Genomic DNA, 16,195 nt, shown 5'->3' with positions numbered 1-16,195 from the left:
TGATGCAATACTTTGATAGATAGCTTTCTGTTAGTAATATCTACTATCATTATTAATTTTTATTATGTCAATAATGTCATTATTAAAATCAAGTTTGATAATCAAATTATGTAGCATTTAAGGGACTTATGATTAATGTTCTGTTTTCTGACTTAAATGGTAGATACTTGTGTTAAACAATGCCACAGCGTCAGATCAAAAGTTTAATGAATTTTGGCGTGAGCTTGCGTGCAGTTTTGGATGCCTCTGTTTGCGGGGTTTTGCAGTCTGGCTTAGTTGTGACGTCACAGCGAGGTAGACACTTATTTGGACATTAAGTCAAGCTCTCAGCATTTCCCTGTGCATAATAAGGCCATCGTGCGACATACAGACAAAAATGATGGTAAAAGCAGCTTTTTTAATGTAGAGTCTGAATCAATCAGAGAGTTTGCAGGTGTACCTAGTGTTGTGACCAGGTGAATGTATATATAGTTTATGAAATGTATTTAATAATTGAATTTTAAATAAATATATATTTTTGACCGTGATATATTTTATATTTTCAATTATGTTTTTGATTTTAATATATTTTTGCCGTATAGGGGAAACAAATAAGTGACAATTTACAGATATACAGTATATTCAACAGTGCAGATTTTCAAAATATAAATTATGATAGTTTTGAGAGGGTGGGGTGGGTTCTATTTGCAATGTGGGAATGGCTACAGAATACAAGATCTTGCAGACAGACTCAAAAAACGGGTTATGAAAGTGACTGGAGCAACATTAACGGTAAATTAACACCTTGGCAAATCCAATACATATTATCTAGACAACTAGGAAGGGTTTTAAATGGAAAGTTAAATCACCCTAGGTCCCTTTGAACATCACCTCACCTCTACTTTGATGGCACACCGTCCAATGGCTCGAACGGCTTTACGGACAAAGTCCACATCCACCTCAGTGGCATATTCCTTCAGCTCAGCCAGCACCTACAGAAAGGCAGGAGGACTCTTAGGCTCACATTTTGTGTATTAGCACTTATAGCTACCCTTAAGACAGGGTTTCTTAACCAATGTCGGGCCGCGCGCTCCCCCTAGAGGGCCGCCAAAAAATATCTGTTTTTCAACTTTGGTCCGTATGGGCCGCAAATGTACTCAGTTGTAACACTTTTTCACCACTTCTGGCAGTATGGTAATGTCAATCTAAAAAAGAAACAGATGAAGTCTGGAGCTAAAGTCATAGAAACATTTCTTAAACAATATATATGATTTAAGTGCACTGCAAAAACTGAAATCTAAGTAAGATTAAATATCTTAAATAAGGGTGATATTTGCTTATTTTCTGTCTGATAAGATAATTCTTCTCAATAAGCAGATTTTATGTTAGAGTGATTTACTTGTTTTAAGTGTTTTGGTCCTAAATTATCTCAGTAAGATATTACAGCTTGTTGAGATTTTATGACCTATATTGAGTAAAACATGCTTGAAACTAGAATATCAACTGTTGCAAAGCTGTGTCATCTACACTCACAAGTATAAAACTACTTTTTTAAAGTAATAATTTCTTATTTCAAGCATGAAAAAAAAAAATCATGACTTTGACACAATTGTGTCTCATATTAAAACAGATGACAGCCAAATGGACTTTGCTGTTTTATTTTCAATGAAACAATAGAAAATACGTACTCATAGTAGTACAGTTGTTATTAGTGAGAATATACTTACTTTAAGGTATTTTGGGTTCATTGAGGTTAGCTAATTTTACTTGTTTTGGAAAGTCTTGACAAGCCAAATTTTCTTGTTCTATTGGCAGATAATTTTGCTTAGTTCAAATAAAATACCCCTAATTTTTGTTTTTTTTCTTCTTGTTTTTGAACACTGACTTTTTGCAGTGTGGTGATGCTGTATTTTCATTTGCAATTTTAATTTATTGACAATTTAGTTAAGAAACATAATTTTAGTTTATTTTAGCACAACATAATTGTATGTACACTACCGTTCAAAAGTTTGGGGTCACCCAAACAATTTTGTGGAATAGCCTTCATTTCTAAGAACAAGAATAGACTGTCGAGTTTCAGATAAAAGTTCTCTTTTTCTGGCCATTTTGAGCGTTTAATTGACCCCACAAATGTGATGCTCCAGAAACTCAATCTGCTCAAAGGAAGGTCAGTTTTGTAGCTTCTGTAACAAGCTAAACTGTTTTCAGATGTGTGAACATGATTGCACAAGGGTTTTCTAATCATCAATTAGCCTTCTGAGCCAATGAGCAAACACATTGTACCATTAGAACACTGGAGTGATAGTTGCTGGAAATGGGCCTCTATACACCTATGTAGATATTGCACCAAAAACCAGACATTTGCAGCTAGAATAGTCATTTACCACATTAGCAATGTATAGACTGTATTTCTTTAAAGTTAAGACTAGTTTAAAGTTATCTTCATTGAAAATTACAGTGCTTTTCCTTCAAAAATAAGGACATTTCAATGTGACCCCAAACTTTTGAACGGTAGTGTAAATGTATTTTGTGTCAGTTATTTGAGTACTTTCTTATGCAGTATATTTGGTTAGTACTTATTTTTCTAAATCAGCCTGACCTAAGCCTAAGGTCTATGTGTTAAATAAATAATATTTGTGATTAACACATGGTTTCATATCATTTGACAAGGTTGTAACTTTAAATAGATTGGATATAATTATTAATTACGATTGAAATCAAGATTAAGATGACCAATTCAGTGTTAATATTTGAGTGGGTCTCAAGCACCTCAGTAGTGAAAAAGTTGTGGACCTGAGGTCAAAAAGGTTGAGAACCTCTGCCTTAAGAGTTTCAAAAAAGGTTTTGGTTATGTTGTGTACCTGGGCGATGTTAGCTTGTGATGCTAAGCGGATCATGATGTCCAGCTTCTCCAGTTTGACATAGATGGGGTCATTGTACTTCACAAAGAAAACTTTCATCTCATGTTTCAGGATCTCAGGCCTGAAAATTACCCACAAATTCATCATTTTTGGATGTCATTGGGGTTATATGAAGAGGAACTATCTTATTGTAAAGATGTAACACATATTTACCGTCTCTGTACAATGAGGTTGATGTTTCTCAGCGCTACATATTGCAACTCGGGCTCTGCAGAGAGGAGAGTGACAAGAGGAGGGGCCAGCTTCTTCAGCAGGGTCCCATAATAGTCCAGGTCTTTAGGCAACATCTCCATGAACTTCATCAAGACTTTTACAGCAGACAACACCACAGCAGAGTTTGCATGGGAGAGCCGTGGTGTGACACGCTCACAGATGCTGGTAAATGTCAGAATATTAGATGACGATGGGAAGAGTGGATTAAAAAATGTGGTTGTAGTGCTGCTCTTACCTTTGAGACTCGCGGTCATCTCGAGGTGTGTAATTGGCCAGACAGTCAAGAATAAAGATCTGACCCCACTCTGTGCACTCATTTAAAGCAGTCAGTAATTTGTTGATAGTTTGAGGATTCAGGTCCAATAGATTGCTGTTGGGATGAGACTCTGCAATCTCTGACAGCGCTGCCACTGCATTTGCAACCACCTAAACATGGAAAGTAGAAGCCAGCTGTTGTATTAATATGCCTGAGAGGTGGAGAGGCCGAGCTCTGACTAGCATGTTGCCCACTAAGAGTCGTACCATGGGATTAGAATCCGAGATTAGGTCTTTGAGGGTATCCAGGAAGCCCTGATCCTCCACCAGCTGTGCATTGATATCATGGAGTTTTGCTACACACACAGCTGCAGTCTTCCTCACATAGGGGTCCTCATCCTTTAAACACTTTCTCAGGGGCTCACACAAGTATTCTGTGATCTTGTCCACACGGATGCAGCCCATGGTACGAACAGCCAGGGCTCGAATCAAAGGATTAGGGTCTTCACAATCCTAGAAAGATTGATTCAAGCTATTATTAAAGACGCTAAATGTCCATTTGATGTTGTTGTTCTTACAAACCATCATTTCATTTCTATGTTAACCGATGTGTAAGATTAAGACTGACTAATACACATTTTACACACTCTTAGTGTCCAAAAGGGATCTGCTCAAGAAAGTGTCATAAATCAGCAATCTTTTTTTTCTTCTCTCCCTTTCAACACTTGAAATCTATTAACAACTTCAGATATAATGATTGATATAAAGTTTGTATTAGTTGCTTATGTTTATCATTCATTTTGTAAGGTTTTTTTGTCAAAAATAACTTTGAATTGGAATAGTTGAGGTTGTGTAACTACACCCTTGAATAGGTCAATAATTAATTACAACATTGAGTTTGATACAGTAGACAATAAATATTTTTACAGTGCCTAAAAAGCTAGAATGAGAAAAAAACAAGCAGGACTTTAGTTTATTGAGTTCATGCAAGTCTTTCATATATAACTGCCACGTTATATATACTGTAACTGCCCAAGATTATTTTTATTGCATTTCAGAGGTTTAATTGGAGTTTAACTCATTTATATATCATTTATATGCCAGGATTACAGTCTGTTATAATAGTCAATGGGGTGTATTCTTTATGTTGTATTCTATTCTAACAGCGATGCAATCAAAAACACAATGCAACACATGGTAACACATGCAATGCCTGTTTTCTGAAAAGGAACTCCTGTCACACAAATGGCGTATGTTGGGACTGATTAGGATGCATCATTACACAGAACAAAAAATAATTATGTACCTTGACAAAGGTATTTACAGCCATGATGGCCATGTCTGGCTGACTCTTGGCATAGTTCATCAGATAGAGGTAGACCAGTTTTTTCAGTTCCAGGTTGTCTGTTTGCATGCAGTTCACAACATCGGGAAAGAGGGCACTGGGGGTGAGGGGGGGGCAACAAAATGCTTGTTAGCAACCACAGACTCAACTTTTTCAGTGCTTAAGTTTTCAATCACAGTCGCCGTTGCTCACCTGACATCCTTGCCAACTGTCATAGATGCAATAACCTTCTTCACTGCCTCCTTCTTTTTCTCTTTCTTATCACTGTTCAGCTCAGCCTTCAACTCAAAGATCTCACCTGTATGCATAATAAATGTCAAGGAATGATTTGAATCATAAAACATTAGTATTGTAATATAAATGTCATTATTTAAAGACAGTTAATAAAAGGTTTTATGAAGAAAGATTATCCTATCGGAAGAAAGGGTTGTGTTGGGTCTTAATGTTTCACCGCACACATTATAAATGGACTACATTAAACATTGGACAAAACTCCAGGTTGAGGACTATCAGTAAGAGAAGAAGCTGCCTGGAGGACAGGAGAAAATTACAAAAAAATAAATTTAACAGATTAATACAATTTGTGTATCTGTAAAAATGTGCATTGAAGGGGCTAGTGAGAAAGAGGCAGTAAACCAGTAAGAATACAGACCATAAGTGAAAAGCATTGGGAACTAGGGCTGCATGACATAAAAGAAAAAAAAAAGGATATTGCGATTTTTTTTAAACCCTGCAATTATGTGTGATACTGTATATATTACTATAAATAAAATATAGGAGGTTTCACGAGATGTCTTGATTAGCACTTTGTTATGCTGCACTTCTGTCATCTTAAACCTGTACTGAATTTACCTCTATTTTTTAACATTAAGTTCGGCTTCTGTCTGTGTTTTACAGATCTTCTTATTGTTATATTTTATTACTTGTTGAATGGCAATAAATACTTTTGAACCTTTAGGGCTCCCCATCTTAAAATGGAAGATCCATCCATCTATCCATTTTAGCCTATCCCAACTGCACTTGGGCGGAAGGCGAGGTACACCCTGGACAAGTCGCCACCTCATTGCAGTTAAATGGAACATTCAAGCGTTATCAATATAACATAATACAATTATAATAATATATTATTATTATTAATTATATTAAAGTAACTGTTATGATACTACTGTTTTGTGTGGGTATCAAATATTGTAGCTTTTTCTTGCCATTACGTAATTTGTAATACAATTGTCTAATAAATAGACTAAATAAACGTTATCCATATATTTAAAGACACATCTTAATGTTTTGTTTATTATTAGTGTTAAAATTTCAAAAATAGCTATGGTCCACAGGGCACCCGCGCATCATCAATTGGACACCTTCGCTTGACCTAATATGCATTTGAGAGTTTGTAGTGCAAAACATGTACAGTATATTAAATGACAAAAATACCAAAATATAGCATTATTTAGAGTAACGATAGTATTCACGTGAAAGAGTCCTTCAATGCACAATTACATTTCCACTTTTCTTTGATTCATACGCACGCACAGTTGCATGTGGTGCACGTCTCACTAGAACACGAAAAGTGTTGGCACTCGACGGAAAAGGGCCCTAAGACTCTGTTTAACACTATGGCTAGCCGTTAGTCTTGCTAGTGGAACTCCAAAGAGATGAGCAAAAAATAGACAAGGGAACATATTTTTAATGCCAGCAAGCGGGGTTGGTCATAGAGCTCTGTGCCCATACACAATGATGTAGGCTGCTTTACAGGGCTTCAAGACGAGCCACTGTTCAAGGGATATTTTCCATGTTAAAGCAGAGTGGAATGCATAGAGTGTCTCATTGCCTGTTCACGTTGTTCTGTTCAAGGACAAAAGTACACCCTGTTTTTTATTTTTGCAAATACAAACACACAATATCTTATCTGGTTTCCATGGTGGGAAGAGGTGCCAGGTACGTGAAAGCAGACATAGTTAACTTACAGTTTTGTTGGAGTGAAGTCCAAGCAAATCCGCTTGAGAGGGAATGGACAAAAGCACTGAAGAGTGGGACCATTGAGAGAAAACGCGCCAGACTTTGTAGGGCACGGTCTTCTCTCCAGCGCTGGTATTACTAATGTTTGCACTTACTCCATTTGTGGAATAACTTCAATTTTAGTCTCTTTGCCTTATTCAAACAATCAATTAGAACAGAGAAACCTGGGAGAACGTTGCCCTTTAAAAGGGGATATCCAAACACTGCTGTTGCTGTCCTGCCGCCGCAGGCTGTGAATTTGCTTGATTTGATATGAAGCGGAGCCTACTTTTTAAATGTTAATATAGCCGACGATCCCCTTCATTTAATCATGGCAGTCAAAATCGTGATTGTGATTAAAATCTGATCACCTGTGCAGCCCTGGGCATTCTGTGAACTCTAAATAAAGATCGCTCCACAAAAGTAAACCACCACAGTCTATGTCCAGTTATTTCCTACACTCAAGCAGCAGAAAAACAATCCTGCATTAAAGGCCTACTGAAATGAATTTTTTTTATTCAAACGGGGATAGCAGATCCATTCTATGTGTCATACTTGATCATTTCGCGATATTGACATATTTTTGCTGAAAGGATTTAGTAGAGATCGACGATAAAGTTCGCAACTTTTGGTCGCTGATATAAAAAGCCTTGCCTGTACGGGAAGTAGCGTGACGTCACAAGTTGAAAGGCTCCTCCCATTTCCCCATTGTTTACACCAGCAGCGAGAGCGATTCGGACCGAGAAAGTGATGATTACCCCATTAATTTGAGCCAGGATGAACTATTCGTGGATGAGGAACGTGAGAGGTACAAGCTGGCTCATTGGATTCCACACTCTCTCCTTTTTCTATTGTGGATCACGGATTTGTATTTTAAACCACCTCGGATACTATATCCTCTTGAAAATGAGAGTCGAGAACGCGAAATGGACATTCACAGTGACTTTTATCCCCACGACAATACATCGGCGAAGCACTTTAGCTACGGAGCTAACGTGATAGCATCGTGCTTAAATGCCGATAGAAACAAAATAAATAAACCCCTGACTGGAATGATAGACAGAAAATCAACAATACTATTAAACCCTGGACCTGTAACCACACGGTTAATGCTTTCCAGCTTGGCGAAGCTTAACAATGCTGTTGCTAACGACGCCATTGAAGCTAACTTAGCAACGGGACCTCACAGAGCTATGATAAAAACATTAGCGCTCCACCTACGCCAGCCAGCCCTCATCAGCTCATCAACACCCGTGCTCACCTGCGTTCCAGCGATCGACGGAAGGACGAAGGACTTCACCCGATCATCGGTACGGTCGGCGGCTAGCGTCAGATAGCGCGTCTGCTATCCAAGTCAAAGTCCTTCTGGTTGTGTTGCTACAGCCAGCCGCTAATACACCGATCCCACCTACAACCTTCTTCTTTGCAGTCTTCATTGTTCATTAAACAAATTGCAAAAGATTCGCCAACACAGATGTCCAGAACACTGTGGAATTTTGAGATGAAAACAGAGCTTTTTCGTATTGGATTCAATGGTGTCCGAATACTTCCGTTTAACTATTGACGTCACGCGCATACGTCATCATACAAAGACGTTTTCAACCGGAAGTTTAGCGGGAAATTTAAAATTGCACTTTATAAGTTAACCCGGCCGTATTGGCATGTGTTGCAATGTTAAGATTTCATCATTGATATATAAACTATCAGACTGCGTGGTCGGTAGTAGTGGGTTTCAGTAGGCCTTTAAGCCAGTGCTTCTCAAATATTTTCTGTTGCGCCCCTCCAAGGAAGAAGAAAGTATTTTCTGTCTAAGGTACACTTATTAATGATGAAAAAGTATATCTATCTGCGATTAATCGCGATAAGTTTCGAGTTAACTATGAAAAAAAAATTGATTAATCGCGTTTAAATATTTTAATTATTTGACAACCCCAACATATATTCATATATATTATAGTGTCTTCAAAGTGTGTTGTTTTTTTAACCAAAATATGGTCTTTTTCGAGGCTAGAACCAATTATTCATGTTTTCATTGATTCTTATGGGGAACTCTGCTTCAGTATACAAACTTTTGGAACGAACCATGTTAAAGAACCAATTAAGTTCGTAAATCAAGGATCCTTTGTACATTAAACTGTCTTCCATGTGTGCATTTCACTAAAATAGGGACTTTTGTCGAGGTTAGAACCAATATTTCATGTTTATATTGGTCCTTAAGGTGAACTCAGTTTCACTATACGAACTTTTCGGTTAACAAACCATGTTCAAGAACCACTTATGTCTGAAAATTGAGGTTCCGCCGTATTTATGCATGCTATTCTCTCACTATAGCGCTCATCTTGTTTGTGCTGCACTTTCATGTTATAACTTCATTCCCCGCCAGCATTATACACTTTAAAATTAATTATTGATATTAATAAATGGATTCAGAAAGTTTACATCTGCATCGCGATGCATCTAAGGATCTAAAGATAGCTTTTTTGTACCCCTGGCTGAATAATTTAAAAGTTACAAATCAATAAAAAAAATATTCTAACCTTTCTTGGTGGTGGTGAAATATTTGGAGTCTGTCATCTTGGATCCAAATTGTCGATTCTCCTAAAAAAGAAAAGAAATGAAAAGGATGAAGCCTAAATATTTTCCAGTGAGGAAACTTGGCAGCTTGACAAAAGCAACAGGGAAAACTAAAAGTGCCATCACATGGAAATTAAAGGACGTCCTGCATTCTGCTTGCACACTTGAGCACGTGTTTGTTTTCAAAATGAGAAAACAATGGATTTTGCTGAAGACAACATTTCTAATCTTCTAAGTCAGCAATTAAATGGCCAACAATCATTCTAGAACTGAACTGACTTTAAATAACGTCCTCTTGATGTTTATTTGTTCATTCAGTATGTCAATATTGAGTCATCACTGTTTGTGTTAGACAGCAATTCTCAACATGGTGCAAGTTCAAGTTGGCAAAAGATGTTCAAACCATGTTTACAATTAACTTTTTTGGGTTTAATTCTCTCTTGAGAAAAATCTGGGTAATCTCTAATAATATTGGCTAGCACAGCACATATTCTTAAAATGAAAAGCAGTCCTGGGGTGCCCTGAAACAAGGCACAGCAGGCTCATACATTTTCTCACTGCCACCTCTCCCTTGCTTGATTACCGAAAGGATCAAGAAATATAGAAATATATACACGTGTGGTACATGTATATTAGAGGTGGGGGAAATATTCGATTTTTAGATGCATCGCAGTCCCGACATAAAAAGATTATAAAATCGATTAGTAAACATCAATGATCGATAACTGTTTTGTTTTTTAAATTGTAAATAAAGTAATGCAGACAGTTCTAAAATTTGGCTGACTGCAGCAAACCACCTCATCGAAAGATCCAACCAGCTCCTTTATTACAGGGCACTTATATTCCAATTGTGCACACATTTCCATGAATTGAATAAATGGGATAGGAATTTCTTATTACAAATGCACTGTTTTTAAAAGTTGCAAGTGATAAACACTTGTTTATAGAAACTAAAAGAAATTTAAAACTACATCAATATACATAAATTAATGCATCAATCGATTTTTAATCGAATCGTAGCTCCTGAATCATAATCGAATTGTGAGGTGGCCAGAGATTCCCACCTCTAATATATACAGTATGTACACTAAAAACAGTACAAACAGTAGAGGTCTGAATATTTGGGCACCTGACGATTTGGTTCAGAATCAATTCAACACTGTTCTCATAAAATATTATTTTGGTATATAAATTATGATAAAACCTTTTCAAAACAGGACACAGGTTACAAAAGCGCCTCTTGGCTGCTGACATACAATTTAAACGTGCAGTGTTGGCCTAAAAAAAAAATATTTTTACAAAAATCACAGTATATCAATCAAACTAATAAATTTAAAGAAAATAGGGAAACCTCAACCCAACCCCAGCTTTACAATACTTGGAGTGGACATACAAATACAATACTTAAACTATTAAGGAACACCAAAACTTAATAAAAGCAACAGTATCAATAATGTTTATTGTTTTCAATAAAAAATGGACTCTAAAAATTTTTTTAATTTTTATATATATATATATATATAAATATATATGTATATAATTATTATTATTCTTTTAATTATTAAATCGATTCTTGAAAACTATTAATTAATTTAGAATCGGAACAAATACAAATCGGATGTGAATTTTTTTGAGCACCCCTAATTAATAGATTTAATCAGTAGAATCATGTTAAAACCAACAAAACTTTTTGATGTAAACTGAAAAAAGCAATACAATCATACAGGGTGAAAGGTTGTCTCTTGATTTAGATTTTTAATCTTTTAACTGGTAGCAACCTGCCACAAGTAAATAACTAAATGTTAAACACTGCTGTATTACACTAATATTGACAAAATACAATTTGTAATGAAAATGTATTTATCATCATACAAATTAGGTAAAGAGGGAAGGAAGTAATTAGGAAATGTTCTTAATGATGTAAAGGATTAAATAACGTAGTTGTTGGACACTTAAGAACTACCATGAATTGATTAACGTGGACCCCGACTTAAACCAGTTGAAAAACTTATTCGGGTGTTACCATTTAGTGGTCAATTGTACGGAATATGTACTGTACTGTGCAATCTACTAATACAAGTCGCAATCAATCAATCAATCAAACCAAATTGTGGGAATATTGACGCAAACCGCCAGAGGGAGATATTTTATAGCATATATTTTCTGATTAAGATCAGCTGTATCCGTGACAATTAGCGTCATGGGTAAATTATTTAATATATTAACTAGGGCTGCAACAACTAACCGATTAAATCGATTATCAAAATAGTTGGCGATTAATTCAGTCATCGATTCGTTGGTTCTATGCTATGCGCATGCGCAGTGGCTATTTTTTTTTTTTTTAATAAACCTTTATTTATAAACTGCAACATTTACAAACAGCTAAGAAACAATAATCAAAATAAGTATGGTGCCAGTATGGTGCCAGTATGCGGTTTTTTCTTCTTCAATATAATACTGGAAAGGATAGAAATGTAGTTTGTCTCTTTTATCCGATTATTAATCGATTAATCAAAGTAATAATCGACAGATTAATCGATTATCAAATTAGTTGTTAGTTGCAGCCCTAATATTAAGACTAAATTGGCCCTAGTGTGTGAATGTGAGTGTGAATGTCGTCTGTCTATTTGTGTTGGCCCTACGATGAGGTGGTGACTTGTCCAGGGTATACTCAGCCTTCCGCCCGAATGCAGCTGAGATAGGCTCCAGCACCCCCCGCAACCCCGAAAGGGACAAGCGGTAGAAAACGGATGGAGTTGTTGGACACTTAAGAACTACCATGAATTGATTAACGTGGACCCCGACTTAAACAAGTTGAAAAACTTATTCGGGTGTTACCATTTAGTGGTCGATTGTACGGAATATGTACTGCACTGTGCAATCTACTAATAAATGTTTCAATCAAGCAATCAATCAGTCAATCAATCAATCAATCAGTCAATCAATCAAGCCAAATTGTGGGAATAGTGACGCAAACCGCTCAGAGGGAGATGTTTTATAGCATATATTTTCTGATTAAGATCAGCTATATCCGTGACAATTAGCGTTATGGGTAAACTATTTAATATATTAACACTAAATCGGCCCTAGTGTGTGAATGCGAGTGTGAATGTTGTCTGTCTATTTGTGTTGGCCCTACGATGAGGTGGCGACTTGTCCAGGGTGTACCCCGCCTTCCGCCCGAATGCAGCTGAGATAGGCTCCAGCGCCCCCGCGATCCCGAAAGGGACAAGCGGTAGAAAATGGATGGAGTTGTTGGACACTTAAGAACTACCATGAATTGATTAACATAGACCCCGACTTAAACAAGTTGAAAAACTTATTGGTCATTGACCATTTAGTGGTCAATTGTACGGAATATGTACTGTACTGTGCAATCTACTAATAAAAGTTTCAATCCATCAATCAAACCAAATTGTGGCTGATTAAGATCAGCTGTATCCGTGATAATTAGCTTCATGGGTAAATTATTTAATATATTGACAAGACATCTGTGATGAGATGGCGACTTGTCCAGGGTGTACCCCGCCTTCCGCCCGAATGTAGCTGAGATAGTCTCCAGCATCCCCCGCGACCCCGAAAGGGACAAACGGTAGAAAAATGGATGAATGGATTTTATTTACTGAATTTATCTTCAGCGAGCATTCGTACTGTACTCAAGTTGGCCACACACGATACTGATAAAGGTCGTTAGCTAACAAGGCTTAGCTGCGGAAATTAAGCAGACAACACCTACAACTGCCATTAAGACTATTATTTGTACATTTAAATTGTTTACGAACCAGCTCGGTGTGTCGCTCACTTGAGCTGACAGGTTGTTCATGCAGCCTAATAATGGAATTGATATGTTCGCTAGCATCACACTGCCGTGTTAGCCTAGCAGCTTGCACTGAACGAGACTAAAATAAAACGACGCATTTAACTGAGGAAGTTTGTTCAACTTCTGCTCCGTGTTGGTTGTTTGCATCCAGGCATTACTTACGCATAGTTGGTTGGCCCATTCCTGCATGTTTACAGCGTCGGACGGAGGGAACGCTAAGTGCTAACGTTAGCTGCTGTCAGTGTCAGCTAGCTACTTCTTCTCCAGCGAGCTCCGCTGAGACATGACCTTCCGAGCACAGGCTTAAGGAAGCCTTCGCCGGGATAGTTAAGCTCTTAATCTGTCGGCCTATTTTTAAAATGTACACAGCGAATTAGCGCGCACTCTGGATTTAGAATCGAGACGTAAACACAGGAATTTGGGGAGACATCTTACCGTGACAGTCGTAGTTGAATGAACTGCGTGTAATGACGATGAAGCTCCTCCCACTTGCTTCACTTCCGTCTTTACTTTATTTTTTTTAAACTTACTATACGTGTACACTAGCTCTGGTAATGAGTACATTCGCACCCACCTGCACAAATGTACTTCAAAATGTAACAATCAAAATAAATATGACTTTTTTTTTGTTTACTAGGGCATGCATATATAATATGCATTAGTTTGACCATTTAAAATCAACGATAATAAAAAGGAGATGCTTGGAAATAGCATAAAAATGCCCCAAAAACTCGGAAAAACGCGATTCATAGCGTTACTTTTTGGTGCAACCATCATGAGCGTTCTGTTCAGATATATTTCTTTTATATTTTGATGAATCATCATATTTATGCATTACTAAATTTAAATAGGTATTGATCAATCTTTAAGCTTTGTGTATTTGATTCCAGTTTGCTTTTGACATCTTATTTAGAATTGTAGTTGAAACTTTTACAACCTTGTGTTGCGCTCATGATGGCGTAACCAAACTAGATTTCATTTAATGATCTTATTTTGAATATGTATTCTCTTTTTTACATTTAGTAAATTTAAATATACAGTGTTTTATGTTTTTTTTCTTTTCGGAACATGTACTATAAATATAATACAATAAAGTCCCATATAAAATGATGTTTCTAGCAATACTTAAATTTTGCCTTTGAAAGTAACACTCCAATGTCCATTAGTGGAGCTGTACATATACATAAAAAAAAATCATATTTTTTATTATTTATTAATATTAATACTCTATCTGTATTTGCTTTTGTTTGTCTTTCCTTGTTGTTGAAAGTGCCTTGACTTTTGTGTGAATTATAAATACATGTTTGTTGTTCAATAAAATAAATGAGAAAAAAATATTTAAAAAAAGATGTGCATGTGGAATGATGGTAATATATAATTTTTTTGTCAACATTATGATGGTCCAAGCAAAACATTTTCTACATAAATGTCGATTTATGAAAGTAAAACCTACATTTTCTAATTGGCTTAACAATATAAAATGATGAATTAAATCTTGGAAAATTATTAAAAATACAAAAGCCCTGAAATTGATTTCGTTATTGCAGACATTTAAAGTGATTTGGATTAGCCTTTTTGAATTTTGTGTCTTATACACTTTTTTTATTATTATTTTTTTATGTTCGATTTGTATTTGCTTTGGTTTCCTTTCCTTTACATGTTTGCGAAAGACAGTATTTGCTCAACCTGATAGATGTTTGAAATTGTTGAGATTTGTTGAAAGTGCCTTGGTTTTTATGTACATTGAGAATATATGTTTGTATGTACATTAAATAAACAAACTTACTATACCTAAAATACACCAGGAACGTTTAAACACTGTATCAAAATAAAAAACAATATAATATCGTTTTGTGGTGGTCAAAATGTTTGACTCTTTCCGAGGAATTTTTTTATTTTTTATTGATTGAGACTTTTATTAGTAGATTGCACAGTACAGTACATATTCCGTACAATTGACCACTAATTTAACTTTAAATTTAAATGGTAACACCCGTCCACGTTAATAATTCATGGTAAATTTATTAAATCATATTATATTACATGCCCTTTAAAGCAGGGGGTTATTCAGAGGGGTTCGGTTATTTTTTATTTGTAATAATAAGCCGTTTTTTCATTTTGTTACTGCAGTTGGACCGGAAGCGGAAGTTTGTGATTCGTTCGAAAAGAGACGTTTTTCACATGAAAAGTGACATATAAAAAAGTTAGGTTAAGTTAAAGTTAAAGTACCAATGATTGTCACACACACACTAGGTGTGGTGAAATTTGTCCTCTGCATTTGACCCATCCCCTTGCTCACCCCCTGGGAGGTGAGGGGAGCAGTGAGCAGCAGCGATGCTGCGCCCGGGAACCATAAAGTACAATGTTTTATCCTTTTGTCATACCCGGTCCAAATACATTAACAAAATGAAAAAATGGCTTTTTATTGTTATCAATCCAATACCAAGTAAATATATTTTTACGTGAAATGTTTCAAGATCCTTTATTATTTTGTCTCTAAGTCGTATACTCACAATAAAATACGGAGAAAATAGTTTTGCAAAAAAAAATATTAAATTCAACAATAGGCTTTTAGAAATACTGCAATACAGTCAATAACAAATAATGAAATGATTCCCCCAAACAATTGTTAAAGCACACTAGTACCTCAACTTACAAACTAAATTGGTTCTGAGACAGAGCTCTTAACTAAAAAACACTCTTAGGTCAAATCAACATCTCCCATTAAAATCTACTGAACACCGATTTAGTTGGTGCTTGCCCCCCTCAAAACACCATTTTAACATGCAACATACCTTTAAAAAAATACAATAAAATACTACTTTAAAGATAATAACTATTATTATACAATATTATTTTAAACATTACAATAGAATGTACTACAAACAACTACAGTAGTTTCATGAGCAAATGTAATACTGATTTACAGCATTTACCTTGGAGAGTGGACTTCCACAGTATCTCCTTCCAGCTACTGCACTTTTCTGTCAAACACACCATCAGCAGCTTCTCCATATTTTCATGGATACATGTCCGCTGTTTAGATATCATTTTAACGTTCTTGGCTGGCGTTAGACTCATTCTGCTTCA

General features: G+C 36.1%; 1 protein-coding gene across 4 annotated transcripts in view; it reads right to left on the bottom strand.

Annotated features, from left to right (window-relative positions):
- The window catches only part of ap1b1 (adaptor related protein complex 1 subunit beta 1), a 45,218-nt gene extending 31,599 nt beyond the window's left edge, over positions 1-13,619 (bottom strand). For 3 of the 4 annotated variants that reach the window (XM_062051331.1, XM_062051333.1, XM_062051334.1), the window contains exons 1-9: positions 13,268-13,532; positions 9,249-9,309; positions 4,906-5,011; positions 4,675-4,810; positions 3,636-3,881; positions 3,349-3,539; positions 3,054-3,275; positions 2,841-2,961; positions 876-971 (exon numbers count right to left, since the gene is read on the bottom strand). In XM_062051331.1, the coding sequence (XP_061907315.1) occupies positions 876-971; positions 2,841-2,961; positions 3,054-3,275; positions 3,349-3,539; positions 3,636-3,881; positions 4,675-4,810; positions 4,906-5,011; positions 9,249-9,309; positions 13,268-13,294 (1,206 nt within the window). In that variant the 5' untranslated portion in view covers positions 13,295-13,532. The other variant, XM_062051332.1, reaches the window with a different exon arrangement.
- Between the last annotated feature and the right edge of the window lie 2,576 nt (positions 13,620-16,195).

The sequence above is a fragment of the Entelurus aequoreus genome, linkage group LG06 (assembly GCF_033978785.1).
Source record: "Entelurus aequoreus isolate RoL-2023_Sb linkage group LG06, RoL_Eaeq_v1.1, whole genome shotgun sequence".
Taxonomy (NCBI): Eukaryota; Metazoa; Chordata; class Actinopteri; order Syngnathiformes; family Syngnathidae; genus Entelurus; species Entelurus aequoreus.
The sequence above is the reverse complement of the archived record's forward strand: the minus strand, read 5'-3'. Positions and strand labels throughout refer to the sequence as shown.